The following is a 12814-nucleotide window of genomic DNA, read 5'->3' on the forward strand; positions in this document are numbered from 1 at the left end:
TCAGAACTACTTAAAATCATTTAATTTTTAATCCTCTCTCTTGTATCTCTCTCTCTCTCTTTCTCTCTCTCTCTCTCTCTCTCTGCAGGGGTGCTTTCCAGACAGGCCAAGGACCTCTCGATGCCCAAGTGAAGCTCTTAGAATTCACTCTGGAGCAGAATTTTGAAGTCGTTTCAGTTAGTACTATTTCTGCTGTGATAGAATCGGTTACATTTTTAGTGCACCACTATATCACTTGCTCAGACAAAGTAATGTCAAGAAGTGGATCAGATAGCTCCGTGGGTGCTCGAGCATGCTTTGGGGGACTCTTTGCCAATCTGATTCGTCCAGGTGATGCAAAAGCAGTTTGTGGCGAAATGACAAGAGATCAACTCATGTTTGATTTGTTAAAACTTGTTAACATTTTAGTGCAGCTGCCTCTTTCAGGCAATAGGGAATACAGTGCAAGAGTGTCTGTGACCACAAATACAACAGATAGTGTTTCAGATGAAGAAAAAGTCTCAGGAGGCAAAGATGGCAATGGAAGCAGTACCAGTGTTCAAGGATCGCCTGCATATGTTGCTGACTTAGTCTTAGCCAACCAACAAATTATGAGCCAGATTTTGTCTGCTCTGGGCCTGTGTAATAGCAGTGCCATGGCAATGATAATTGGTATGTATTGAGAATATTAATCTTACCGTTGTCTCTGGTACTATAACTGTTTTTTTAATCAATATATGGATTCATTTTCTTTTTACTTTATAGTGTAAAACTGCTTTAAGCTTTTCATGACTGATTTTTATTGGTGAGGACTTTTGTATAGGGGCTTCAATTAATGAATGAAAGTGAAATATTGAAAAATGTCATGTCAGTTTGGTTTGTGTTTTCTTTTTATTGAGATGCCTCCCAGGTTCAAGCAATTCTCATGCCTCAGCCACCCAAGTAGCTGGGACCATAGGTGCCTGCCACTACACCCGGCTAATTTTTTTTCCCCCCGAGACAGAGTCTTGTTCGCACGCTGGAGTACAATGGTGCGATCTCGGCTCACTGTAACCTCCTCCTCCCAGATTCGAGTGATACTCCTGCGTCAGCCTACCGAGTAGCTGGGATTACAGGCATGTGTGCCACCATGCCCCTGCTAGTTTTTTGTTTGTTTGTTTGTTTTTGTTTTTGTTGATTTTTTTTTTTTTTTGAGATGAATTCTTGCTCTGTTGCCCAGGCTGAAGTGCAATGGTGTGATCTCGGTTCATTGCAACCTCCGCCTCCTAGGTTCAAGCAATTTTCATGCCTCAGCCTCCCGAGTAGCTGGGATTACAGGCATGTGCCACCATGCCTGGCTGATTTTTTGTGTTTAGTAGAGATGGGGTTTCGCCATGTTGTGCAAGCTGGTCTCGAACTCCTGACCTCAGGTGATCTGCCCACTTCAGCCTCCGAAAGTGCTAGGATTACAGGTGTGAGCCACTGCGCCCTGCCAATTTTTTTTTTTTTTTTTGGTAGAGACGGGATTTCACCATGTTAGCCAGGCTGGTCTTGAGCTCTTATTTCACATCATTTTGTGTTAAAGACAAGTATTATTTGTTCACATTTGCTTTAAAAATAAAATGTAAAATGTCACTCATACTGTAACATTTTCTATGACACATATCAGTGTTAAATTTATATGCTGTTGCTTAACTTGTTTACCTCTTTGAATATTAGTACATTACATTAAATGTTTTAAATAATTGAACATCTGTATACTGTGGCAAAATCCATTTCTAATATGTTTTTGCCTGTTGGTATTTTTTTATTTGTCAGTGTATGGGAAACAGCCACATCTTCCTTTTGATTAGATTAAAAAGAATAGTTACATGCTGGCATTATTTATTTTTCTATTCATGTCCTCTCTTCTTGATGTATATAGCTAGTATGTAGAATGATGTTCTCAGTCATATAACAGAACAACTTATTTTTATTGTTGGTGATATAGAGGTATCTCATGTAAGAAGATAGTCATAAACCGTGCTCTACTGAGTATTGTCATTGATATTTTAATCTCTAGGAGTCCATTCCGCTTATGTGTAGAGGGTATAGACAGCTATTATATATTCATTCTTCAGCCGTTTTAGAAAAAATGACTTTTCAGCTTCTATATTTTGATTATTATTTGTTTCACCATGTTGGCCAGGCTGGTTTTGAACTCCTGAAGTCAGGTGATCCACCTGCCTCGGCCTCCCAGAGTGTTGAGATTACAGGCGTGAGCCACTGCGCCCAGCTGGATATACATACTTTTAATGTGGAATCTTTTATTTTTCTTAGGAGCAAGTGGATTACATCTCACTAAACATGAAAACTTTCATGGTGGGTTGGATGCCATATCAGTTGGGGATGGATTATTTACCATACTGACAACCCTTAGTAAAAAAGCTTCTACAGTCCACATGATGCTGCAGCCAATTTTAACATACATGGCCTGTGGATATATGGGCAGACAAGTAAGTTCAAGCCAACGACAGTTGCAGTGATTCAAATAAATTTCTTGCAATGTAAGAGGAAAATTACAGGACAGAGACAAATAAATATATTTATTATATATTGGACAATGAAAAGCATCAGTACAAGAGGGTTATGGATTATTAATAGAAGTTGGAGAATAAAGTGTCTTTGAAGTGGTATTTTCAGAGATGACCACAGTGATATAAGAGTAAAACATTTAATGTGTTCTTGAGTTTTAGATTTTTTAATATAGTCTCAAGAAGTTCTTCTCTTTTTCCTAAAAGTAGCATAGTGTAATACTGAGGTGTTCTACATAGATGTTACGTGAGAAGAAGTAATGTGAAATCTTTTCAAATTTATGTTGCGTATTCAGCTTTTTTTTTTCCATTAAAAGGGATTAGGCTAATTAAAGAAAATAGGTTACAAAATTTTTCCTTTTTGTATTTCATTTTTACAAATGAAATTATAGGAAGCAGATTATTTTACTTTCTTGTCCATTTCCCATTTTGAAATGCAGATATTAGAACAATTTCTTATGTCTTATATAGCAGTGTATCATCATTTTTGTAAACATTTGTTGAATGTGTATATTTCTCTATTAGAAAATACAAAGGTACTTTAAATGGTTCAAATTTTAAATGAAATCGGTGTCTAAATGCATATTAAGGGAAAAGATAATAATGGATGAAGACACATGCTTTAAAACATTCTCTGAGTTCAGGGAGATGGTTTTTTCTTATTCAGGTAAGGTTTCTTATGTATTTTGGCAGACATTTCGTATTTAGTATATTTAAGGCTGTCAGTTTACAAAAATTAGGAAGGAATATTACATGCATTGAGTTTAGTTCTTATTCACAGGAATATATAAAGTCATAATATGCATATTTCATTTTTTAGGGCTCTCTTGCTACTTGCCAGTTATCTGAGCCATTATTGTGGTTCATTTTGAGAGTATTGGATACTAGTGATGCCTTGAAAGCATTTCATGATATGGGTAAGATAATATTTCAAGAACTATCATTTAAGTGTAGTTATGTGATAGTATGTTACATTTTCATTTTTGTAGTCTTTTGTGGAAGTTTACTTTTGATGTTGAACCATCTGTCCTGAGATCGATTTCATTTCATATTCTTTATAAATTTAGGTGGTGTTCAGCTCATATGCAATAATATGGTTACTAGTACAAGGGCTATTGTGAACACTGCAAGAAGTATGGTATCAACTATTATGAAATTTCTTGACTCTGGTCCAAATAAAGCTGTTGACAGCACATTGAAAACAAGAATACTAGCTTCTGAGCCTGACAATGCTGAAGGGATTCATAACTTTGCACCCCTTGGTAAGAAAAGTGTTACTAAATCTTACTTACTTGAATTTATCTAGTTTATTAGCTGGTATGAAACAAAATTACTTGAAGTCAGTTCATGATGTCATATATCGCTATTTTAGTTACAAACAGTTTATTTTAGAGGTAGTGGATATCTCAACATTCTACTTATGAGAGGGAATGCTTTTTTTGTTTGTTTGTTTGTTTGTTTTTTAGTTTTGAGATGGAGTTTTGCTCTTGTTGCCCAAACAGGAGTGCAATGGCGTGATCTCAGCTCACTGCAACCTCCGCCTCCTGGGTTCAATCGATTCTCCTGCCTCAGCCTCCCGAGTAGCTGGGATTACAGGCACCTGCCACCACGCCTGGCTAATTTTTGTATTTTTAGTGGAGACAGGGTTTCACCATGTTGGCCAGGCTGGTCTCGAATGCCTGACCTCAGGCGATCCACCTGCCTCGGCCTTCCAAAGTGCTGGGATTACAGGCATGAGCCACCATGCCTGGCCGAGAGGGAATGTTTTAACAGTTCTTTAGCAGTAAAGTTTGTTTTTATTTGTGAGTCTAAATAGAAGCACAATTTAAGAAACTAAATAGAGATTCTTCCGTAAGTTTTCTCTTTAAATGTTAATCAATTTTAAATCTCATGTTCCTTCTTAAAGTGGTACTGTGTTTTGTTTTGTTTTGAGAGAGTCTCACTCTGTCACCTAGGCTGGAGTGCAGTGGCGAAATGTCTCCCAGGTTCAGGCAATTCTCATGCCTCAGCCTCCTGAGTAGCTGGGATTACAGGCGTGTGCCACCACACTGGCGCTGTGTGTGTGTGTGTGTGTGTGTGTGTGTGTGTGTGTGTGTGTGTGTTTAGTAGAGATGGGGTTTCATCATGTTGTCCAGGCTGGTCTTGAACTCCTGGCCCCAAGTGATCCTCCACCTTGGCCTCCCAAAGTGTTAGGATTACAGGCATAGCCACTGTGCCTGGCCTTAAAGTGGTACTATCTTTTTTAAAAGTTTCGAATTTAGGTATTTACTTCTTTATCTAGTTTACATAGTTGCTTTTAAATTTTTCTTTTCATATTTCTAAATCATAGATATTGACATCTTAGAATAAAGATGATTATTTTAAAGGTGAAGGATGTATTGGACATTGTTTTTTGCTTAAAGAGTTTGAGGCCGGATGCTGTGGCTCACACCTGTAATGCCAGCACTTTGGGAGGCCGAGACGGGTGGATCACAAGGTCAGGAGATCGAGACTGTTCCGGCTAACATGGTGAAACCCCGTCTCTACTAAAAACACAAAAAATTAGCCGGGTGTGGTTGCAGGCATCTGTAGTCCCAGCTACTCAGGAGGCTGAGGCAGGAGAATGGCCTGAACCCGGCAGGCGGAGCTTGCAGTGAGCTGAGATCGTGCCACTGCACTCCAGCCTGCGCAGCAGAGCGAGACTCCATCTCAAAATAAATAAATAAATAAATAAAAAATAAGAAAAGAGTTTGAAAATTATTGAGCTACGTTTATTGCTGATCTTTAGTTTTTGTGTATCATATGAGTACAGAGTAGACAGCAGTTAATAATGAACTTGTCACCTTGCCAGTTGACAGGATTTCCTAATGTTTTGTGAATACCTTTACAGTCATGCTTAGGATACTAAGTACATTACCAGCATCAATTGTTCATGTTTTCAATTAATTTTTCTAGTTTAATTTTATCTGTAGAGATTTTAAAGCTTTATTATGTTTCTTTTGCAAGTTCTTATTTTATGTAAAATATCTTCTCTAGGTACAATCACATCTAGCAGTCCTACTGCCCAACCAGCTGAAGTGCTATTGCAGGCCACACCTCCTCATAGAAGAGCTCGCTCTGCTGCTTGGTCCTACATCTTTCTTCCAGAGGAGGCTTGGTGTGACCTTACCATTCACCTTCCTGCAGCAGTGCTGCTTAAGGAGATACATATCCAGCCTCATCTTGCATCTCTTGCAAGTGAGTAATATTTTATAAAGAAGCATCGTGAGAACAAACTTTAATTCAGAAATATTTGAAAATAAAAATATTTAGTAAGCAGAAATACACTTAGGTGTGATTACCAGAGAGTGTAACTTCTGAACAGTTTTTATTGAAATAATTAATACTACCAAGTCATTTTAGGGAAAATGACTGTTAACCTCAGACAAAAAGATGATGTGATGAAGTCTAAACAAATATGTTCCAGTTATATATTATTTTGCTTTGTCTTTTCTCTCAAATTTACTAAGCTTCAGTATTAAGCTGAAATGAGTTCATTACACACCCATTTTTTACCATGTTAGTTTTTTCAGCCCAGACCTCAGTCCTAGCCTTGTAATGTGAAATTAGCGTAGATTCGTGTGCCTGCCCTCCAACTTCTTTAGAAGATAACTACCTTTTTGAATAATACTATATTTTGACTACTGCAGTGTGATTTTAAGATTCATACTGTGTTTATTGTAATATGTCAGTATCCTTATAATATTGTATCATTCATTTGATGCATGTTCATTGAATACATTTTATTGAACTTTATAAGGCAAATAATTCAAAATAATTTTTACAAAATATTATCACTTAAGAGCACGAACTCTTTCAAGTATTTATAAAGAATATGAAATACTCATTTGCTTTTTTTTTTTTGAGGCAGGGTCTCACTCTGTTGCCCAGGCTGGAGTGCAGTTTTGATATCTCAGATCACTGTAACCTTGACCTCTGAGGCTCAAATGATCCTCCCATCTCAGCCTCATGTATAGCTGGGACCACAGGCATGTACCACCATGCCTGGCTAAAGTTTTGTATTTTTTTTGTAGAGACGGGGTTTTGTTATGATGCCTAGGCTACTTTCAAACTCCTAGGCTCAAGCGATCTACCCGCCTTGGCCTCCTAAAGTGCTGAGATTATAGGTGTGAGCTACTGCACCCAGCCCATTTTGTGTTTTATATGGTTCACAAATGCTTTCAATATAGTTATAATTCTGCCAAAATTGTTTAAATTAATACACATGCTTACATTTATTGATTGATTCTCATTACTATCAAATATCACTCAATAATTGCATGAGGAGCTGTGGGAAATTTTGTAGATTCCTGGCATCTTTGGAGAAAACAGTTTTTTCTACGTATTTGCAAGATTAGACTGATATATCTTAATTACTTGTGGCATCCACACTCCTTAGATAAAAAGCAGATAATATAAAGGTAGAAGGAAAATATGCGAATACACGGTGTTTTAGGAGGTCAAAAATAACTATATTAAAAGGCAAATATAAGTCAATGTAAGACTTAGGCTACCTCTAAAATTGGAAAGGGATTGCTTTTATTTGGAAAGCAGAGGAGTTGGTCATAAGTGGTGGCTTTTGAAGTTCAGCTGGATTTTGCACATGGGAATTGAAACAGGAAGCATATTACAAAGGGGGAACTCCTGTGAAAAATTAATTGGTCTAGGTGTTCCCTTCTTAAGTGTACTTGATTAAGAAATTTGGTTTTAGAGCAGAAGTTGAAAATATGTTGTGATACAGTGGAAATAACAGTCTTTAGAATCAAACATGGACTTGAATCTAAGGTGTGACATTTCTTGTGGGAGCGTGGATTGCTTAATCTCTTTTTGCTGTGTCTGCTTGTGTAAAATGTAGATAATACTTTCCTCAAAAGGTTTTGAAGTATAAATTTAAAAATTAATTTGACTGTCTAGTAATCAGTGTAAAGCTGGCATGTAATTCCTTCTTATTTTACCACTGAAATTAAAAATAAAACCAAATTTCTCTCTGAATAGACCAATAACAGGCTCTGAAATTGTGGCAATAATCAATAGCTTACCAACCAAAAAGAGTCCAGGACCTGATGGATTCACAGCCGAATCTACCAGAGGTACAAGGAGGAACTGGTACCATTCCTTCTGAAACTATTCCAATCGACAGAAAAAGAGGGAATCCTCCCTGACACATTTTATGAGGCCAGCATCGTCCTGATACCAAAGCCTGGCAGAGACATAACCAAAAAAGAGAATTTCAGACCAATATCCTTGATGAACATTGATGCAAAAATCCTCAATAAAATACTGGCAAACCGAATCCAGCAGCACATCAAAAAGCTTATACACCACGATCAAGTGGGCTTCATCCCTGGGATGCAAGGCTGGTTCAACATACGCAAGTCAATAAATGTAATCCAGCATATAAACAGAACCAAAGACAAAAACCACATGATTATCTCAATAGATGCAGAAAAGGCCTTTGACAAAATTCAACAACGCTTCATGCTAAAAACTCTCAATAAATTAGGTATTGATGGGACGTATCTCAAAATAATAGCTATCTATGACAAACCCACAGCCAATATACTGAATGGGCAAAAACTGGAAGTATTCCGTTTGAAAACTGGCACAAGACAGGGATGCCCTCTCTCACCACTCCTATTCAACATAGTGCTGGAAGTTCTGGCCAGGGCAATCAGGCAGGAGAAGGAAATAAAGGGTATTCAATTAGGAAAAGAGGAAGTCAAATTGTCCCTGTTTGCAGATGACATGATTGTATATCTAGAAAACCCCATCGTCTCAGCCCAAAATCTCCTTAAGCTGATTAGCAACTTCAGCAAAGTCTCAGGATACAAAATCAATGTACAAAAATCACAAGCATTCTTGTACACCAATCACAGACAAACAGAGAGCCAAATCATGAGTGAACTCCCATTCACAATTGCTTCAAAGAGAATAAAATACCTAGGAATCCAACTTAACAAGGGATGTAAAGGACCTCTTCAAGGAGAACTACAAACCTCCGCTCAATGAAATAAAAGAGGATACAAACAAATGGAAGAACATTCCATGCTCATGGGTTGGAAGAATCAATATCGTGAAAATGGCCATACTGCCCAAGGTAATTTATAGATTCAATGCCATCCCCATCAAGCTACCAATGACTTTCTTCACAGAATTGGAAAAAACTACTTTAAAGTTCATATGGAACCAAAAAAGAGCCCGCATCGCCAAGTCAATCCTAAGCCAAAAGAACAAAGCTGGAGGCATCACGCTATCTGACTTCAAACTATACTACAAGGCTACAGTAACCAAAACAGCATGGTACTGGTACCACAACAGAGACATAGATCAATGGAACAGAACAGAGCCCTCAGAAATGATGCCACATATCTACAACTATCTGATCTTTGACAAACCTGACAAAAACAAGCAATGGGGAAAGGATTCCCTATTTAATAAATGGTGCTGGGAAAACTGGCTAGCCATATGTAGAAAGCTGAAACTGGATCCCTTCCTTACACCTTATACAAAAATTAATTCAAGATGGATTAAAGACTTAAATGTTAGACCTAAAACCATAAAAACCCTAGAAGAAAGCCTAGGCAATACCATTCAGGACATAGGCGTGGGCAAGGACTTCATGTCTAAAACACCAAAAGCAATGGCAACAAAAGCCAAAATTGACAAATGGGATCTAATTAAACTAAAGAGCTTCTGCACAGCAAAAGAAACTACCATCAGAGTGAACAGGCAACCTACAGAATGGGAGAAAATTTTCACAACCTACTCATCTGACAAAGGGCTAATATCCAGAATCTACAATGAACTCAAACAAATTTACAAGAAAAAAACAAACAACCCCATCAAAAAGTGGGCGAAGGACATGAACAGACACTTCTCAAAAGAAGACATTTATGCAGCCAAAAAACACATGAAAAAATGCTCATCATCACTGGCCATCAGAGAAATGCAAATCAAAACCACAATGAGATACCATCTCACACCAGTTAGAATGGCCATCATTAAAAAGTCAGGAAACAACAAGTGCTGGAGAGGATATGGAGAAATAGGAACACTTTTACACTGTTGGTGGGACTGTAAACTAGTTCAACCATTGTGGAAGTCAGTGTGGCGATTCCTCAGGGATCTAGAACTAGAAATACCATTTGACCCAGCCATCCCATTACTGGGTACATACCCAAAGGACTATAAATCATGCTGCTATAAAGACACATGCACACGTATGTTTATTGCGGCACTATTCACAATAGCAAAGAGTTGGAACCAACCCAAATGTCCAACAACGATAGACTGGATTAAGAAAATGTGGCACATATCCACCATGGAATACTATGCAGCCATAAAAAATGATGAGTTCATGTCCTTTGTAGGGACATGGATGAAACTGGAAAACATCATTCTCAGTAAACTATGGCAAGGACAAAAAACCAAACACCGCATGTTCTCACTCATAGGTGGGAATTGAACAGTGAGAACTCATGGACACAGGAAGGGGAACATCACACTCCGGGGACTGTTGTGGGTTGGAGGGAGGGTGGAGGGACAGCATTAGGAGATATACCTAATGCTAAATGACGAATTAAGGGGTGCAGGAAATCAACATGGCACATGTATACATGTGTAACAAACCTGCACATTGTGCACATGTACCCTAAAACCTAAAGTATAATAATTAAAAGAAAAAAGTTTTAGTTGACATATATTTATTATATGGGGTTCCATGTTAAGCTAGAAATAAATAATTTTCCGGTAGTTTATTGGGGACTCCTTAAATTTCAGCAAGAATTGATTTTGTTAAAAAATCCTGTGGATATTTGGTTTAATTTGAAAAGGAGGCTGGGTGCAGTGGGTTACACCTATAATCCCAGCACTTTGGGAGGCTGAGGCAGGTGAATCACTTGAGGACAGGAGTTCGAGACCAGCCTGGCTAACATGGCAAAACCCTGTCTCTACCAAAAGTACAAAAATTACCTAGATGTAGTGGCACCTGCCCGTAGTTCCAGCTACTCTGGAGGCTACAGCAGGAGAATCACTTGAACCTGGGAGGTGGAGGTTGCAGTGAGCTAAGATCGCGCCGCTGCACTCACTCCAGCCTGGGCAACAGAGCAAGACTCTATCGCAGAAAAAAAAAAAAGTTCTAAACTGAGCTGTGTGGTTAAACTCAATGTTTAGAAAATATCACAATCTAGTAGTAATAGAATAATTGGTGGAAAAACAAGTTTGATTACATTTTTCCCCAAATTATTTAAAATAGTAAACCATAGCATATTAATCAAAGGTAGTTTCTTATTATTTGTGATAATTTTGAGTAAAGCAGAAATGATGACATAATTACATATTTGGCTGGTTTTATTCATAGGAAGCATCAGGTACATGTGCATCACACATCTTTGGTTCCTCTTTTTTTAGGTGAATATTAGACTGTATAATTTTTATTGTAGGTCAAATATTTTGTGTTGAAAAGTAGCTGCAACATTAATTATGGTGAAAGTCATTGTCAAACTATGTTTTGTTGTATAAGTTTTCTTTTTACACGTTCATGATGAATACAACTGTGAAAGCTGCTATTTTACTGGGATTTTAATAAACTGTTCAATCTAGTTTACTTTGTCTTTTGTGATGATTCAATTTTCTCTTTTTATAGCCTGCCCTTCCTCAGTGTCTGTTGAAGTAAGTGCAGATGGGGTAAATATGTTACCTTTGTCCACTCCTGTTGTCACAAGTGGCCTCACCTACATAAAAATTCAGCTTGTAAAAGCCGAAGTAGCTTCTGCTGTCTGCCTTAGACTACATCGTCCACGGGATGCCAGCACATTAGGCCTTTCACAAATTAAATTGTTGGGGCTCACTGCTTTTGGTACCACCTCTTCTGCAACAGTTAATAATCCATTCCTTCCATCTGAAGATCAGGTATCCAAAACAAGGTATGTTTTGTTTCCTGTTATTTAAAAAAGCTTTCTGTCCTTTTTTGTTTTTGTTTTTGTTTTGGCAGGGTTGAGAGATAGGGGACTTAATTATTTTGTGCGTTTTTTTTTTTTTTTTTAGGTCTTAGGAAGGTCTTCGTTCAGTAGGTATTTGTATAATACAATTTTATTAGGTGTAATAGAGACAGTTTTGTGGAAACAATGCTGACACTGATTAAAATTAAGGTGTATATATGTTTAGTCTTTGAGATGATCTGTATGCTACATGTAGGTGTACGTTCTAATTTTCTGGCTTGTAATTTTTTGTATCATACTCTGTTTCGGGAATTTACAAATGCCTATGACCAGCCTATGACATCTGAACCATACCAACTGACCTTAGAAACAGGGACCTAGTCTTACATGATAATTCCTAAATGTTAGGTAACAGAAGGATTATGTCTGAACCAAACTAACAAGGACCCGAATATATTTTTTAATCAACATTTTTCTGATAAATTTTGACAGCTGAATGTTTTATAGATGGATTTTATTGAAAGTTTTGCCTGATAAAAATGAATTTAAGGCCTGGCGCAGTGGCTCACACCTGTAATCCCAGCACTTGGGGAGGCCAAGGCGGGCGGATCACGAGGTCGGGAGATCGAAACCATCCTAGCTAACAGAGTGAAACCCCATCTCTACTAAAAATACAAAATATTAGCCGGGCATGGTGGTGTGCTGCTCGGGAGGCTGAGGCAGGAGAATCACTTGAACCCATTAGGTGCAGTTTGCAGTGAGCCAAGATTCCGCCACTGCACTCCAGCCTGGGCGAGAGAGTGAAACTCTTTTTTTATTTTATTTTATTTTCTAATTTTTATTTTATTATTATACTTTAGGTTTTAGGGTACATGTGCACAATAAAAAAAGAATTTAGGATTTCTATTCTCAAGGTGCTAAGACTACACAGTTTTAGAAGTCTGATAGTAATCAGTTTATCAGTATATATAATTGCATGTAAAAGCAGATTTCTGGATGATTTCCTAAAAAAGCAAACACACGGTTTCAGAGTGCTATGAATACAAGTCCTTTTGTATGTGATTTATCTTTCTGTTTGTTTTGAGACAGAGTCTCACCCTGTTGCCCAGGCTGGAGTGCAGTGGTGTAATCTAGACTCACTGCAACTTCCGCCTCCGAGTTCAAATGATTCTCCTGCCCCACCCTCCTGAGTAGCTGGGATTACAGGCGCCCACCACCGTGCCCAACTAATCTTTGTATTTTTAGTAGATAAGGAGTTTCACCAAGTTGGCCAGGATGGTCTCGAACTCCTGACCTTGTGATCCCCTGCCTCGGCCTCCCAAAGTG

At 38.0% G+C, this 12814-nt stretch overlaps 1 protein-coding gene across 12 annotated transcripts in view; it reads left to right on the forward strand.

Annotated features, from left to right (window-relative positions):
• Window positions 1-12814, forward strand: part of BIRC6 (baculoviral IAP repeat containing 6) — a 267757-nt gene that overhangs the window by 149499 nt on the left and 105444 nt on the right. For all 12 annotated transcript variants that reach the window (XR_009209365.1, XM_032172644.2, XM_058426669.1 and 9 more), the window contains 6 exons: window positions 89-651; window positions 2278-2453; window positions 3352-3448; window positions 3599-3793; window positions 5547-5747; window positions 11194-11473. Coding sequence is in view for 11 of the 12 variants with exons in the window: in XM_032172644.2 (XP_032028535.1) it covers window positions 89-651; window positions 2278-2453; window positions 3352-3448; window positions 3599-3793; window positions 5547-5747; window positions 11194-11473 (1512 nt within the window). In the remaining variant the exon portion in view is untranslated. The remainder of the gene's footprint in view (window positions 1-88; window positions 652-2277; window positions 2454-3351; window positions 3449-3598; window positions 3794-5546; window positions 5748-11193; window positions 11474-12814) is intronic.

This window comes from Hylobates moloch, unplaced genomic scaffold (genome assembly GCF_009828535.3).
Source record: "Hylobates moloch isolate HMO894 unplaced genomic scaffold, HMol_V3 SCAFFOLD_13, whole genome shotgun sequence".
NCBI classification, from domain to species: Eukaryota; Metazoa; Chordata; class Mammalia; order Primates; family Hylobatidae; genus Hylobates; species Hylobates moloch.